This window comes from Notolabrus celidotus, chromosome 22, assembly GCF_009762535.1.
Source record: "Notolabrus celidotus isolate fNotCel1 chromosome 22, fNotCel1.pri, whole genome shotgun sequence".
In the NCBI taxonomy this organism is placed as follows: Eukaryota; Metazoa; Chordata; class Actinopteri; order Labriformes; family Labridae; genus Notolabrus; species Notolabrus celidotus.
The window spans coordinates 12591060-12609099 of record NC_048293.1 but is presented as its reverse complement, the minus strand read 5'-3'; the positions used below and the strand labels follow the sequence as shown (position 1 = coordinate 12609099).

General features: G+C 36.0%; 1 protein-coding gene and 1 long non-coding RNA gene across 3 annotated transcripts; one reads left to right on the top strand and one right to left on the bottom strand.

The window, feature by feature from the left end:
- The first annotated feature begins 868 nt into the window (after window positions 1–868).
- Window positions 869–8950, top strand: LOC117805825 (oleosin-B3-like). Of its 2 annotated transcripts, XM_034674395.1 has the most exons (9): window positions 869–909; window positions 6682–6743; window positions 6821–6860; window positions 7412–7422; window positions 7526–7591; window positions 7777–7843; window positions 8378–8427; window positions 8519–8539; window positions 8630–8950. In XM_034674395.1, the coding sequence occupies exons 3-9, from the start codon at window positions 6857–6859 to the stop codon at window positions 8723–8725; spliced, it is 315 nt and encodes a 104-aa protein (XP_034530286.1). In that variant the 5' UTR covers window positions 869–909; window positions 6682–6743; window positions 6821–6856; the 3' UTR covers window positions 8726–8950. The 2 variants fall into 2 exon arrangements, with proteins under 2 accessions (XP_034530286.1, XP_034530287.1); XM_034674396.1 differs by lacking the exon at window positions 869–909 and having other exon boundaries at window positions 6640–6743; window positions 7777–7831.
- A 2059-nt stretch (window positions 8951–11009) lies between these two features.
- On the bottom strand, window positions 11010–13988 carry LOC117805826. Its single transcript, XR_004629530.1, has 3 exons — window positions 13933–13988; window positions 11521–11675; window positions 11010–11365 (listed from the first exon to the last, which is right to left on the bottom strand). It is a non-coding gene; the product is annotated as an uncharacterized LOC117805826 (long non-coding RNA).
- Window positions 13989–18040: the final 4052 nt, after the last annotated feature.

The following is an 18040-nucleotide window of genomic DNA, read 5'->3' as shown; positions in this document are numbered from 1 at the left end:
GGCACTCGACAACATCAATTTTGCTGATTCGTCTTGAAGGTGTACTGAAAGTCATTCTGCAGCAGTGTTCAAAAACGAACAAAGGCCTGTTGAAAGAAATGTAATTTTGTGGGTTCATTTTGTTTGAAGATGAACTGCTTTTGTCTTATTAGATCATGATTTAAAGCCTGATTCACTTTTCAAAGGCACTCTTAAGTGATGTCCTGTGTGTTTTCAAAGCCCCATGGTGAAGGGGAAGGAGTTAAGCAAATGTATGGTTTCAGGTGTAAATTATTATTGTTGGAGCCAATGTTGGGATTGTGTGTTGTCACTGGGAGGTGCTGTGGGCACTGCTCAGAGTGAGCTCCCAGAGCAAATTTTAATAACAACACTTATTTCAACATGTGTTGCGCACAGAAGAAAAAGGTTTTTGACCGTGATGAAAGGACGGATGGTTTGTTTGTTTGTCTTCTATTTTTTTGTATTGAAGAAACAGATTGTGAAATCCAATGCAAGTTTTTGGACTGATGAAGTTTATTCAAAACAAGAGGACACGATTGGATGGAGCTTGTCATCTAAAGTACTTACCTTGCCACACAGAAGTGTGCGCATACAATTATTTTGTATTTTGTAGTAAAATATGGCTGTATGAATTTTCATTTCCCCAATTTATGTACATCTGCAATCCTTGTCAAACATAAATAGTTTGTTTAACAAACACCTGCAGCTTTAAATCAATTGCAGAACCTTTCTCGGTGTAAGAGTGCAGTGTTCCCATGCAAATGAATGTGACTTGACATGTATTGTAGATGAGGTTGTTTGCATACAAGTACGGCTAAACCTATGTTGTTTTTCTCCTGTAGTACACTTCTTGGATCACCTCAGCTGAAGCTACAAATAACATTGTGAATGGACATCTTGCATTAACAGGTGTGTCCTCAAATTATGTATGTAATTACTATGTGTCATCAGACTACAGACTGTAAAAACATTTAAATCGATTATAGTCAATGAGTCAGATAATCAAGCAGGGTGTTGTTGTTTTTTACTATTGTTACAGTTTTAACTGCTTGTGACTGTGTGTAAACAAAAACATTGTACACCAGTGAACTTATGACAATCATTCATTTACTCACAGCATCATGGTGAAGCAGCATAAATGCACACTGATTACCTTATATTCAACATACTTTTACCTTTACCAGGCTCTGGCTCTGGCTCCAGCTGGGGCTCCAAATCTGAAACTGAGTCAGATGAGGTTAGACCTATTTCAGCTACTTAAAGATGGCTTCAAACTGTTTCAGTAACATTGCAGCACTTAAATGTTTATTGTTCATTTCCTCCTCCAGGAAGGAGAAAGGCGCAGGACAATAAGCTTTTTACATTCACTTTAAATTAAAACTATGGCTCCTCTTTCATTTTTCATGTGTGTCAACTGTGTTCTTTGTGGTTGTTTTCCAGGGGAGGCAATGAAAGAGGTGTGGAGGAAAATTTTAAAAAGATAGGGAAGAAAAGAAAATGCTGTGAATGATGAGATTGCGAGTGTCATTGAATCACCAGTATATGAAATGAAAAAGAATAAATCTATCTATTTTAAAGAATCCAGAAAAAATACCGCCTGGTTTTTTGTGTATTCACATCAACATGACTTCAGTGGCAAATACATATATGTACTGCAGATGAACAACTTCAACAAGTCTGAGGTCTTTGAATTAGATTCTGACACGAATGCTGCCTGGTATCCATGAAATAAAATAAGAACATTCAAATGGTTGAAATATAGAATAAAAGTATGCAGTGCAAAGCAATCTGCTCCACACCACTACTATTCTGAAATCATAAGATGACAGATATCAGAAACTTGAAATCATGTGACTACAACAGAAAGTGTGTCACTATACGTACAGTAAGTATAATATGAAGTTCATTAAAACCTGTTAGTGACTTAATCATGAGGTAAAGAACTCTTAAAAAAATATGATGAAGTAATGATTTGGAATAGAAGATTTAAAGGCATAATAAACTGCCAAATAATTATCTTGATATATTCCACTGGGTCATATTTTTAACCTTTGACAAAAACAACCAATTTATCAGATACTTAATGCTCCTGTGAAGACCTTTTGGTTTTTGTTGACTTTGGCGCCCCCTGTGGACACTTTAAGCTATGATTTCTGACAAAAACAACTCATCCTATTTTCTACTAACTGTCAAACAGATCAAGGATCTTTGTCATGGGAAATGTAAAAAAAGAAGCACTTCGTCACCGACCACACAGCAGCCTTTTCAAAAACTAACAATATAGAAATAATTATGTTTATACTGATTGTCTCAGATACAAAGCCATCACTATTTATTTCAGTCTGTTTTATAAAACCAAAAACAAACTATTCACAGGAGCTTTAATAAGATTAAACACTCTAAGTAAAGTTCATTTGGCTCCCTTAGAAAACTCAACTTCACACACTGATATTGTAAAATGATAAGGAAAAGGTAACCCCAACAAAGACTGTTATAAGGTTATTGCAGTTAATCAAATATAGATACACACAATATGTGTTGGTGAGAACAAGACACTACATATACATATGTTTTGACTTGTTAATTTTTGTTGGGTTTTTATGGTCTAAATCACTTTTTAACATCTGTTTTGATAAGTGCTATATGAAAACCTGTATTATTATACTATTATAAATGGGTATGGGTATTTAGGGCTGGGGGTAGGTACAAAAGGTCTCACTGACCTAACGGGTCACGCTATGTAAGAGAATGAATTCTTTAAATCTTTATGGATATCTTTATATTTGATCAAAGATTTTTTGGGGGAAGTATGAGAAATAAAAAGAAACTTAAAGTTACAGACCAGAACAGGGATTCTTCTCAGCTTCAACCATATTCACCAAGTGAATACACTCAGCCTGATGGTCAGTAAAACAAAGCCCTGAGGATGTCGCCCTGAGGATTCGGAAGTTCTGGGTCTCTGACCTAATGTTTGCAAAACTTTTTTGTGCAGAAATTTTAGGATATTTTATTTGGTAATAAGCCTTGCAACCTGTCCAGGGTTTCCCCCGTTTTTCCACTTGATATAGGTTACTGCAGTGAATCGAATATTAAGATTAAGAGAGTTGAATTTTAAAAATTTTAGACATGCACTGATGTTTTAATAGCATGTACTACTCTACAGTACAAAGATGAATGAAGAAATTCAGGTTGTGAACACCACCATGGAATTAGATGATTTATGTTTGTGAACAGCAGTGAAAATAGACGTCACATGAGATGGTGTTGAAAGAAAAGGTAAGGTTAGGTCGGCAAGCCCTTCTTTTCAGCCTTGTGAGAGAGCAACAGGTGAGTCTTTGGCATGCACATTGGCCAACTGCCGAAACCCTGAGGGAAGAAGAAGAGACAGAGAAGATGTATTGGATGTCTCACAAAGAACTATTCAAGCATGTTTTAATGTGATGATTCTGCCACGACAATAGCTAACAATCAGGCCTGACAAGACGGACAAAAGAAACAAATTGACGCAGAGAGATGCTGACCTGTTTGGTGTGCAGCTCCACCTTGTGTTGAGCCTCTGGGAGAAGTTCAGGTCATCTGCTCTGTACATCTTTTGGGCGGTTATTCAAATCTTATCTGCAATATTGAATTAGAGAGGAGTTAGACAAAGACACTGAGAGCTTAATGTAAGTGTATGATGAAGGCATACCTTTGGTGTGGCTGACATTTTTACTCCCCAACTTCAATTTGAAGTTCAAAGAAAATTCTTAAACAAAAACAGTAAAGTGTTGGTCTTTACCTCTCAACCATACCTTGAAGTTGCTGAGGGCCTTGGGGCCACTGCACCAGCTCCACCCTCAGCCCAGTGTGAGCAGTGCAGGAAAGAAACATGTTTGGAAATGAAAAAAAATGTGTCCAAGCTATATTTTCTGAAGTAAATGTAATATTCAACACTTACTGAAAAACAGGTTTGGTAGACTAACTTCAAAATGATTCAAATGTTTACTGGTATTGAAGATGTAGAGATTTCATAGACAATTACGTTCAAAGAAATGCAGGTAACAATTGCATGAAGTTTCAAGTTAAGCAAAAAGACAAATTCTGTGTATCAATATTTTTGCTTGTATCATAGACCCTAGCTTTCCTTTTACTACTATTTCATCTTACTGTTGACAGCCCCCACCAATGGCACATAAAGAGCTGGGCAGACAGACTAAAATAAAGAAGTCAAAGGTCCTCGACAAGATTCACTTTGCTGATTTTTCCTTAAAGTGTATTGGCCTTTTTTCTTTGTCCTTCCAACTGCAGCAGTGTTCAAAAACAAAATATAGCTTATTGGAAATGTCACTTTGTAGGTACATTTGGTTTAAAGATTAACAGCTTTTTATGTTATTAAATCATAATAAATAGCCTGACTCACTTTGAAATGCGCTCTTATGTAATACCCTGTGTGTTTTGTATATTTCAGACAAAATCCCTTGGGAAGGGGGAGGGCAGGAGTTTAGAACATGTATGTTTGCAGGGTATTTTGTTATTTTGTTGTTATGATAATCACATTGGTTTGGCTGTATGGATTTATACTGAAAGTTTATGTACATCTGCAAATGTTGTAAAAACCACCTGCAGCTTTAAATCACTCGCAGAACCTTTCTCAGCGTAAGAGCGCAGTGTTCCCATGCAAATGAATGTGACTTGACATGTATTGTAGATGAGGTTGTTTGCATACAAGTACAGCTAAACCTATGTCTGTTCATGTTCAGAATAAATGGTATGAGATGTTTATTGGCTTGATACACATGCCTGGTAAATGATAGAGAACAAAACATATCCCTCTCATTTCAGGTTAAATTAATTTGGGCATCTGCTGCAAAATGATCTTCACACATCGGCCACCACACACCTCTGTATGTTTTTCTCCTGTAGTACACTTCTTGGATCACCTCAGCTGAAGCTTCAGATAACATTGTGAATGGACATCTTGCATTAACAGGTGTGTCCTCAAATTATGTATGTAATTACTGTGTATAGTCAGACTACAGACTGTGTAAGAACATTTTAATCGATTATAGTCAATGAGTCAGATAATCAGTCAGGGTGTTGTTGTTTTTTACTATTGTTACAGTTTTAACTGCTTGTGACTGTGTATAAACAAAAACATTGTACACCAGTGAACTGATGACAATCATTCATTTACTCACAGCATCATGGTGAAGCAGCATAAATGCACACCGATTACCTTATATTCAACATACTTTCACCTTAGCAACTCATATAATACTCGTACTTTGAGAGCACTCATTTTATGCTACAGTTGCTCTGCTGCATAAAGAGCAAGTTATAGTATAAGTTACTTGTTATATGTTTTTCAATGTTAATGTTATAGGCAGCAATTCTGTAGAGCAAGATTTTACAGGTCAAACATGTTCGTACACAAACAAACCCTGCCTCTGGTTAATTAAGGTGCAAACACTCCCATAATCATTTGTAGTCTCAGTTCAATAGAAACATCCAGCATGTAGCAGTATGACTAGTTATAAGGCGAAGGCCAAAAAGAAGACACTGACTACACTGCTGTGAAGCTGTATCTGCCTCATTTCTTACACTAGATGTGTGTTTCAAAATAAAGACTTTGTCAAATATAATGTATTCCTTTTAATTTTAAAACATCTCCAATGTGGCTGCTTGAACTAGATATTTTCCGGCATCTTCTATATTATTAACTTATAACAAAGAGAACCCAAATAATTTCTACTCAGTTTTATTTGTTTAACACTTGATATTAAAAATGTAAGTATACTGTGCTTTACAGAAGATAAGTCATAAAAAGGTTATCTCAGGACAAAAAGAGCAAGTGTAGTCTGTACTCTTTGTTACATTACATGTACTATGCAAAACACACACACAGCATGATATGTCTTCCATATTGTCTTGCTTGGCTGACTTCAAATGCTGGATGTCTAAAAACTGTCTAAGCCTAAATGACTTTATATCTAAATGAATCTAAGACAGAAGTTATAATAATAACTTCCTCCAAACCAGAGAATGACATCAATCTCTTTGGTCCTGGTTTGGCATCAATATTCATCTATGATAAAGAAGATGCAAAAAACCTGGAGTGGCTTATGACTCAAGTTTTTTCTTTAAATCATTGTTATTTTTTCATCATCTGGTCTTCTCTTATCTTTAGTGGCATTTTATTTATCTATCTTTACCTTTTTTGTGGTCACTTGATCATTTTTATGTAACTGTCTTATCTGCTTGTTTTACTGCTTGTATCTTTTGAACTGGCACCCTGTAAATCCTTGTTTTAAAAAGTGCTTTATAAATAAAGTTATTATTAAAACAGCAGGTCAAGTCTGTATTCTTTGTTACATTATGAATTATGTTTCCTATCCAAAACACCACAAACAATAGTCATGCATGAAGGAGATTTTTCTGAGCAGACGGTTTTTTCTTTGCCAGTTCTAAGACGAACAAAAGCTGTGCCAGTTTCTTTGTTGCCGCCCTTGTTACACCCTCATTCTGAAGAGTCAGTGAAGGCCATACTTCTGATGGTGTCAATCACTTTCATGAAAAAAGCACTATCACTGGTATCCTGGACACACCCAAATCTTTCCCGTCATGCAACTATATCAAACCGTCACATTTCTAAGCTTGAAGCATGTACTTATCAATAACACGTCTACATTCTTGATCTCCAAGGCACCCCATAAATACAGTGTGAGCACAAACACCAGGCACCATTTGTTGGATTTCTGCACCAGGTACGTAGTGGGTGTTTTGGCATTTGTTGTTACCGCCAAAAGTGAATTTAAAGACTAATTATTCTGTTTTGATTCAGAAAAGGATTTTCTACGGCACATCATAACAGGTCAAAATGAGTAAGTATCTACTTTTATCATTTTTGCTTATTTTGTTTATTTTCTGCTACAGAATTCTGGAAAAAAAATCTAATGCTTACCTTGGGTTGGCATTACTATTGCAATTTTCACTGTACTTTATTCCAAACATTTTTACAACATTTTCTGAAAATTTGTCAATCTTTATAAAATATGTCAAATGTCTCCATATTGAATCATTGCGAGTTCAACATATAATCATTTTATGGTTAAGTGTTTTGGACACGGTTTAAGACCTCTGAGGTGAAAAATCAGCTTTCGTTTTGCTGACAGAGGCATTTGAAGGTCACAACCATTATTTAATATATGAGTGGGATTGTGCACTGCTAAAGGATATTTAAAGTTGTGCATGTTATTATCTGTGGAAACGCAACTTTGAAGGATTTGGTTTCCCTGAACTTGAAAGATAATCATGCACTTGTGCTGATGTTTTCTCCTTTAAATGCAGCTTTTTAACTGAGGCTGTGTTTTAATGTCTAACAAACTGTCCATTGGCTTCTACTAATTTGCCCTTTTTTGTCTTTTGATCACAGGCTGTCAAAAGGTGAGTGCTTTCCTGACTTGACAATAAGTTAAATTTGTGATACAGCATAAAACATAAATAGCATAAAAACATGTTAACCCATGAAGCTGCTCCCCTCTCATAGGAGGATAAAAAGAAGGACAAGGAGGAGAAGGACAGAGGCTCTGGATATGAAAATGACTCAGACGGAGTAAGACATCTTTCAGCTACCTAAAGAGTGTTTTAGACTGACTTATTCATATACCTTGGGTGTTGACTTTTTATTTTTTGGTTTCATACGGTAGTTTTGTACACATCCTTTTGCAATTAAATCTCTTCAGCCTATGGCTCTGTTTTTATTCATGTACTGATCATTCTTCATGTGGTTGTTTCCAGGGGAAGAAAAATAAAGGAAGGAGTGGAAGTAAAGAACGATGTGAGAAAGGACGAGGTGAGCGGAAAGGTATACATGCCTGTGGTAGTGATAAATAAGTGTTATTATGATGCAGATATTACAAAAATATATAGAGTGTAGTTTATGAAGATAATTTAAAAAAAATCAGCCATTACAGCAAAATCACCCAGCAAACATTTTAAAGGCCTCTGCACTACAGTGTTCAAATGAATGCAATGAAAGTCCAAATATCAGGCTCAAAACACCTCAGTCGACACCTTCAAACATTTCTCTGAAATCATTTTGGTGTAAGAACGCAGAGGCCAAGTGTTTTGGAGCTACAACGGAAAATATGAACCTTCAGACAAAATATGAAGTTTAAGAAAATAAACAAATATTCAGTGACATGAACACCAGTAGTGAAAGGAATATTGAAAAATAAGGAGATATGGATGTTATAGTTGCTTTTAAAACAAAGATATACAGACATAATTCACTTCTTAATGACATAATTCCTTCAGAATATTACGATAGGCAATTTTAATTTTGCAGAATTTTCAATAAGCTTGTGTCTTTTTATGATAATCTCTTAATTTGGAAAAGGCTCAGGAAAGGAGGAATCAGGCTCTGGATCTGGATCTGATTCAGATGGGGTAAGACCTCTTTCAGTTACCTAAAGATTGCTTCAAACTGTTTCAGAAACTTCACAGTGCTTAATTGCTCATTTCCCATTTTCTCTTACAGGAAGGAGGAAAGTGCGGCAAGGTAAGATTTTTGCATCCACTTAAAGTTAAAACTATGGCTCCTTTTTATTTTTCAAGTGTGTCAATTGTTTTCTATGTGGTTGTTTTCCAGGGGAAGAGACAAGGGAAACGTGGAAAAGGAAGAGATGGGGAACAAAGGAAAGGAGGCGGTGGTGGTGGTGGGCATGGACATGGAGGATGTAATTGAATCACCAGTATGCAAAATGAAAAAGAATAAATTCATCTCTTTTAAATGAATTCAGAAAAAAGAACGATTTGTTTATTGTGTATTCGCATCGACATGACTTCAGTGGCAAATACATTAATGTACAGCAGATGAACAACTTTAACAAGTCTGAGGTCATTTTATTAGATTCTGACACAAGTTATGATGAAATTATGATTTGGTAAAGAAGATTTAAAGTTATAATAAACTGCCAATAAAGTGTTTCTCTTGATATATTCCACTGGGTTCTATTTCTAATCTTTTACATGAACAGTCAATTTATCCAATACCTAAAGCTCCTGTGAGGACCTTTGGGTTTTTGTTGATTGTGGCGCTCCCTGTGGTAAATAGAAGATCACAGCGCATATATTGTTTTTCTACCTTTATGCTATGTATAAAAAACTATAGTGTGTTGCTTATGAAATCAATGAAGTGCTACAGGGAAACTAAAATGTTACTTATGTATGCAAAGAAAACATTTTGAACATTTTAAACTCTGGGGAAAAAAACACTCTGGGAAGGTTTATGTCATAGAAAGCCAAACTTAAATTATCCATCAGCATAACTAAAAATGCTGTGTGCCATCATCCTTAGTGTACCAGAGCGTGAAATTGAATTTTTTATTTTTTAAAGCGCACTATTTCACTGAACAGTATAAAATACATATTTGCAAAGTATAAGTGCCGATGTGTGAGACCCGCCAGCAGGAATTTCAAAGATTGTGATTTATATTTTGAGCAACAAAAAATTAAACAAATAAAGCTGCTTTTTATTTTAATGCTACAAGTTCACAATAATCTTCAAATTTAGAATTACAATTAAAAATAACTAACGAACAAAAATAAGATACACTTGAATTGATTACTCATCATTTATTTTTCAAAGCCACAGGGAGTCGCAGAATAAGGATGACAGAGCCGCAGGTTGCTGACTCCTGCTCTAATCCTTTTGCTGATTCTACAAACACTTTAAGCTGTGATTTCTGACAAAAACAACTCACCCTGTTTTCTACTAACTGTCAAACATATCAAGGATCTTTGTCATGTAAAAAAGAAGCACTTCGTCACCGACCACACAGCAGCCTTTTCAAAAACTAACAATATAGAAATAATTATGTTTATACTGATTGTCTCAGATACAAAGGCATCACTATTTATTTCAGTCTGTTTTATAAAACCAAAAACAAACTACTCACAGGAGCTTTAATAAGATTAAACACTCTAAGTAAAGTTCATTTGGCTCCCTTAGAAAACTCAACTTCACACTGATATTGTAAAATGATAAGGAAAAGGTAACCCCAACAAAGACTGTTATAAGGTTATTGCAGTTAATCAAATATAGATACACACAATGTGTTGGTGAGAACAAGACACTACATATACATATGTTTTGATTTGTTAATTTTTGTTGGGTTTTTATGGTCTAAATCACTTTTTAACATCTGTTTTGATAAGTGCTATATGAAAACCTGTATTATTATACTATTATAAATGGGTATGGGTATTTAGGGCTGGGGGTAGGTACAAAAGGTCTCACTGGCCTAACGGGTCACGCTATGTAAGAGAATGAATTCTTTAAATCTTTATGGATATCTTTATATTTGATCAAAGATTTTTTGGGGGAAGTATGAGAAATAAAAAGAAACTTAAAGTTACAGACCAGAACAGGGATTCTTCTCAGCTTCAACCATATTCACAAGGTGAATACACTCAGCCTGATGGTCAGTAAAACAAAGCCCTGAGGATGTCGCCCTGAGGATGTCGCCCTGAGGATGTCGCCCTGAGGATGTCGCCCTGAGGATGTCGCCCTGAGGATGTCGCCCTGAGGATTCTGAAGTTCTGGGTCTCTGACCTATTGCAACCAGGTAGCCTTGCAACCTGTCCAGGGTTTACCCCGTTTTTCACTTGATAATAGCTTGGATTTACTCCAGCCCCAACAACCCTTCAAGAATATGAAGTACAAATAATGGATGATAGATGGACAGAACTTGCCCCACTTAGTAAGGGGGATGTATCATTTATAATAATGTCCATGGGTTGATTCTATATGATGTGTGTGATCTGCTTGTCCTTGGTATCACTCTTGGTGTTCAGAATTAAAAAGCTTTGTCAAGGGGTTTTGACCAATAAGAATTAAGACTCAAGAATCTCTAGATGATTAATGTTAGGGGCTTATATGCCTTAACAATTTTATTATGGGTTAAAATATATTATTTTTAGTCGTGGAAAATGCAATTTCATAGTTCAAAGGCATTGATTGGGGAAATGAGTTTGAAATATTTAAAGTATCAGAAAAAGTGTTAAAAAAGGATGGAAATTTGTTAACAGTACAAAGATGAATGAAGAAATTCAGGTTGTGAACACCACCATGGAATTAGATGATTTATGTTTGTGAACAGCAGTGAAAATAGACGTCACATGAGATGGCGTTGAAAGAAAAGGTAAGGTTAGGTCGGCACAAAAGAACATACAGTGCCAACCAGTGGGAACAGAAAGCCAGCCCCGACACTAGCTCACTGTCCCTGATTGGTAGGATGAACCCTGTGAGCACGCCCTTCTTTTCAGCCTTGTGAGAGAGCAACAGGTGAGTCTTTGGCATGCACATTGGCCAACTGCCGAAACCCTGAAGGAAGAAGAAGAGACAGAGAAGATGTATTGGATGTCTCACAAAGAACTATTCAAGCATGTTTTAATGTGATGATTCTGCCACGACAACAGCTAACAATCAGGCCTGACAAGACGGACAAAAGAAACAAATTGACGCAGAGAGATGCTGACCTGTTTGGTGTGCAGCTCCACCTTGTGTTGAGCCTCTGGGAGAAATTCAGGTCATCTGCTCTGTGCATCTTTTGGGCGGTTATTCAAATCTTATCTGCAATATTGAATTAGAAGGCTCAAGCAGCTTTGGCCATTTTACAGACCAAGTCCAGCTCCTGTGGAATGGTCCAAAAAAGTATTCAGAGAAAGACAAAAAGAGACACTTAATTAATCCCAAATAGAAAGGAAAGAGACATGGTTGGATGTTTTAAAAAAAGAAAATAGGTCCAAGCTATAATTTCGTAGTAAATGTAATATTCAACACTTACTGAATAACAAGTGTGATAGACTAACTTCAAAATGCTTCAAATTTTGATGGGTATTGAAGACATAGAGATTTAGGTAATCTAATTTTATCCACACTAAAAAAACATTAAACGTGTAAGTAAAACATATAGTATGCCACAATTGCATGCAGTTTCAAGTTAAGCAAAAAGACAAATTCTGTGTATCCATATTTTTGCTCATATGGTATAGACCAGGGGTGTCAAACATAAAGCCTGCAGGCCAAACCATACCCGCCAGGTTCATATTTGGCCCGCGAGATGACTTTGCAAAGTGAAAAAAATTACAAAGAAGACATTAATTGCATTTTTTCACTAAAAGTAACTTCTATTTGAAATTTTTTCCTCTGGGGGTCACATATAATCATAGTGCTGATGGAGCACACCTGAACAATGCTCTGGGACTTTTTTGTCAAAGTGAGGAAAAATAATATTTGCAGTTTGCAGAATCTGGATGAAATTCATGAAGACTTTTTAGAGTACTTCATGATCCAAAACTTGTCGCAGCAGGAGCGGTTGATCCAGATTTTTCAAAAGGAACCACATATCATGCCGGTGCTTACCATACATCAGGGGTGTCCAAAGTACGCCCCGGGGTCCAATTGCGGCCCAAGGTCCATTGATTTATGGCCCTAGCTTCCATCTTAAAGTGTGTTATTTATAGCATTAATTAATAGCATTATAAATTAATCACATTCTGAATCATTTGTACATTTGCAGTTTCTTTCAAGCGCACACACAAAACTAAAGTCAATCCAGAAACGTCTCAAAAAGCTTCACATGGACTACTTGTATAAAGCCAAAGCTCTGGGAATTCTGCAAGATGGCAATAAAGAAGAAACACAAGAACTGTTAAAGTTGACTTCAAATTAATGATTTTATCATGATGTGAAAATGTTCCTGATGAACACTAAAAGTTCAGAAGAAACAAAAGAAGACACAAGACAAAATCAAAATTATGAAATTGTGCAGAAAAGGCAAACTTTGGTGCATAAAAATTGTTCAGAACGCAGGAAAATAATTATTTAGTTCTTAAAATGTTGTCTGCTGGTCAGACAAGTCTTAAAAACAACATGAAAAAGAAGTGTGATGAAATCCAGATCGTGATCCTGCCATAGAAAAATAATGATACAATATTTTTCCCACATTGTCCGACCATTTTCCTCCAGAAAAAGATAAAGTTTGCTAATGTATACGTGGCTTGTGGAGAACTGAGGACTACCTAGTTACTGATTTATTGAGAACAAATGTAAAATAATTGTTATTTAATAGAGATTTCATCTATAACTTTTATGATTCCTAAGTCTCGGTAGGAGCCACTGGCTCTAAGGTATTCTGACAACATCAAATGTGGCCCTCTTTGAAAAAAGTTTGGACACCACTGCCATACATGCACGTGCCTAATAGGTCCGTCCGTCAATACTAACACTAGCACTACAACCCTGCACACAACACTGTCCAGCAAGCAAACTGTTCTTGCTGGAGCTTGGGGGTTCATAATAGTCAAGTTTACCTTCTTCATTATTATAATCTATTTAGCTGTAAACATAACACACTGTATCAGCTGAAGGGGAAACCTGTGTGTTTGGTGTGTCGGCAGCAGGTTTCAGTGCTTAAAGAATATGATACTTGGCCGCACTATGAGACTCATGGTGAAAAATACAAATGCTGCTTCTGTAAAAAAAAAAGTTTGTTAAATGTGAACATTTTCAGAATGTACTTTTTGCACTAAAACAAAGGGAAAAATGTGGTTGTCATTATTTATAGGTTATTATGCTATAATTTTACTTGTCCGGCCCACTTGAGATCAACTTGGGCTGTACGTGGGCCCTGAACTGAAATGAGTTTGACACCGTTGGTATAGACCTTTGCATTCCTTTTCCTATCATTTCATTTTACCATTGACCGCCCCCACCACTGGCACATAAAGTGCTGAGCATTCTAAAGTGTTTACTCCGCTTGTTACAGTCAACCGTTAGGAGGCTGCAACTAAAATACAGAGTTCAACTTAAACTACTCAACTCAACATTAATGTTTTTTTTTTCTTTATTGACAGATACATGTTAAATGTAGGCCTATATTTACCAACCTCTATAAGCTGGGCTCACCAGTCGAAACAAACTGTGAGTTCACATCATACACCACCAGGGAGTGCCAGATAACTTCTAAACAGTAGCCTCTGACCCACAGTGGAGAAGAAAATTACAGGCAACTCCAGTACAGAGAAAAAAAGAGACTGAAGCTTCATGTCCAAAAATCAGGCAGACTAAAATAAAAAAGGCAAAGGCCCTCGACAAGATTCACTTTGCTGATTTTTCCTTAAAGTGTATTGGGGTTTTTTCTTTGTCCTTCCAACTGCAGCAGTGTTCAAAAACAAAATATAGCTTATTGGAAATGTCACTTTGTGAGTACATTTGGTTTGAACATTAACAGCTTTTTATGTTATTAAATCATGATTAATAGCCTGACTCACTTTGAAATGCACTCTTATGTAATACCCTGTGTGTTTTGTATATTTCAGACAAAGCCCCATGGGAAGGGGAAGGGCAGGAGTTTAGAACATGTATGTTTGCAGGGGTATTTTGTTATTTTGTTGTTATAATAATCACATTGGTTTGGCTGATTTATATTGACAATTTATGTACATCTGCAATCCTTGTCAAACATAAATAGGTGGTTGCAGCTTTGAAACACTTGACGCACCTTTCTAAGTGTAAGAGTGCAGTGTTTCCATGTAAATGAATGTGACTTGACGAGTTTTGCATACAAGTACACCTAACCTAGTTCTATTCATGTTCAGAAAGAAATAGAAAAGATGTTTCTTTGCATGACACACATGCCTGGTCACGCCAAGCTTCACTTCTGCATGTGCACTGTAAAAAGGGATTTTAGGTTTTAGTTACCTCAGCTCACTTTCTTAAGTCAGTTCAACTTATATGTCAGTTTTACTTGAAATATCAAGTAAAACAGTGTCCAACTAATCAGGATGCAAATGCACAGGAAACCTTTTATAGTCACTGGAGTGATCAACCTTTACAGTGCCATGTGCTACAAGAGACACTCGGTTTGGATCAATGTTTTAATACTTTTCTGCATGCAGTGCAGAAGTTAAGTGTTTACCAAAAGAGAAATGTTCAATGTGTGATATTTGTAGACTTTTTTACTACGTAGTTTCTGTTTTTATGTTTTAGTTCTAATATAGTGAGAGCACTCTTCTGTTATTCTGCTTACAGTTTTGTAAGCTAAGTGTTTACTTCTAGATCAATATTGAACATATGGCAGTTGCCATATTAATCTATTCTGATGCCAAGTCAAATTCATACAAAAAAGCTATTGCCAGTTTTGACATTGAATAAAGTATTTTGAATGTGGTCCCATGTTGAGAAATCATTTTTATGTAGTATTTCAGGCTTAGGTTGTTTTAAGAAATGACAAGTATTTGTTTTTTTAATGAACGTAATGTTACAAGTAAGATGAACAAGTCAGGAAAAAAGTTACCTGGCTGGCTTAAAAAGATAAGTTGATTTAACAAAACACTTTGTTGAGCTCACATTTTAGACATGTTTGCAGAAGTATTAATTATAAATTGATCCAACAAGATGCTTAGTTCAGGCAAGTTACATGTTCATGTTTTTACAACTCAATATACCTTCAGGAAATTGTTGATCTAATTTGTTTTTTCATGTTGTTTCTACTAAGATTTAGGTTTGGAAAACTTAGAATTGCTTGTTGGTCTCACTAAAAAGGCTTGCCGATTAAACTTAAAGTATGAAGTTGATAGAACTAATTCATCAGCACTGTCTTTGTCACCCCAACTAATAAAACTAAGTTTAAGGAACTAATACAAAAGTGGAAACAACTTAAATTTCTTGGCTTGCTGAACTTAACATTTTAAGGCAGCCAGGTTACAAATTATTTTAAGTTGAACTAACTTTTTTTTTCTTACAGTGTGTCTAAAATATGTGGTCTTCATATTTGACATGAGAAAAATGAGGGCAAAATATTTTCCTCTGGAGTTAAGAAGAAAAAAAAAGCCATCTTCTTTCAGGATAATTTTTGGCACCTGCTGCAAAATTCTCTTCAGATATCAGTCATCACGACCCTCTGTTTGTTTTTCTCCTGTACACTTCCTGGATCACCTCAGGGGAACTTCAGATAAGATTGTGAATGGAGAGCTTACAGTGACAGGTGTGTCCTCAAATTATGTAGCGCATAATTACTGTGTATAGTCAGACTACAGACTGTGTAGGAACATTTAATTGGTTTATAGTCGATGAGTCAGATAATCAGTCAGGGTGGTTTTACCATTGTTACAGTTTTAACTGCTTGTGATTGTGTATAAACAAAAACATTCGTACACTTTCTACAATAGAGTAGTACAGTAGACTGATGACCTCAATCATTTATTTACTAACAGCACCATGGTGAAGCAGCATAAAAGGAGCACACTGATTAGCTTTTATTCAAGATCACCTTAGCAACTCATATTATACTTGTACTTTGAGTGCTCTTATTTTATGTCTCTGTTACATAATGAGCAAGTTATACATTATGCCTCTTGTTATACGTTTTTCAACATTAATGTTATATGCAGCAATTCTGTATAGCAAGATTTTACAGGTCCATCACGTTCAAACACAAATAAATTAATGTGCAAAAAACACCTGTAATCATTTGTAGTCTTAGTTCAATAGAAACATCCAGCATGCAGCAGTTTGACTCATTATAAAGCGAAGGCTAAAAGAAGACACTGACTACATTGCCAATGCAACCTGTATCTGCCTACAGAACTTAAACTGCTCTGATCAGAGTCACAAATTACCTGTTGATGACAGCTGACAGTGGCTCTCCATCTTTACTCATCCTCCTCAACCTAACTGCACCATTCAACATGGATGACCACCACATCCTCCTAAAACACTTGAAAAGCAACATAGGTCTTTCTTTCCTGAGGTGGTTCGGATCCTACCTGTCAAGATGGGCAGACCACAACAAGAAACCTCCGCTCCACCAACATCAACCGCCTCCATTCCCCCAGGGCTAAACTCCACACTGTGGGGCGATCAAGCCTTTTATTCTGCTGTTCCACGTCTGTGGAATGCCCTCCCTTACTATCTGAGAGCACCACAGACCACTGAATCACTTAAAAAGGGACTAAAGACCTTCTTATTTCCTAATAACACCTAATCTCATGTGCTGGTTTTACTTTTAAAATCAGTTAGCTCCAATTTTCATTGTTTTATCATCTACTAATATTATTACTGCTATGACATGAAGGTGGGAACATTGAATGTTGTCTCTGTATGTGGATGATTTATTGATTTTTCTATCCGACCCTTCATCATCCTTCCCTCCACTTCTCACACTATTTGCCACTCTTTCTCATAGGACGTATAAATGCTTTAAAAATTGTGTCGCACCCAAGGGTTATGTATTAATTTTAAAATATTCCAGCAAAGCTTCCTCTGCCATTATTTGAAAAACTTGATTCAATAATATTGCCATTTGTTTGGGGTATAAAATTCATCAAATCTCTAAGGCTCATTTACAAAAATCCAACAAACTGGGGGGGCCTACCTTCCCAATATTTCAACATTAGTATTTTGGCTACAAATGTCAGAGCCTTCATTTACCAGCAAGACCAGTTTCCCCAAACAAGTGTCCTCCATGATACACCCAAATGGCTACAGCTGGAGTCCCACACAGTGAGAAATAGTTATTAGTTATTATTAACTATTATCCATTAAATCAGGTGGAAGACAACTTTTCTGTATTCTCCTTTTTATTATCATGATTTTGCTCCATTTGAATCTCAACAAGCCTTTACTCACTGAGGGATTATCAGACTTAGAACAATTGTTGACCAGTAAATTTATAACCCCTTTGGATCTTTTATGGAACTGAAAGAAACTTATTCCCTTCCGCAAGCACATTTCTTTCGCAATTTTAACATTTTTAGGCAACTGTCTTTTATCTGCTTGGATTTTACTCCTTGTATGCATTTAATGTGGCACCTTGTGACCCTCGTTTTAAAAGGTGCTTTATAAATAAAGATACTATTCATATTACAAAGAGCAGGTTAAGACTGTAATCTTTGTTATACTAGGAATTATTTTATTTTATTTTTCCTATCTAAAACACCACAAACAATAGTCATGCATAAAGTAGATCTTTCTGAGCAGAGGTTTTGCCAGTTT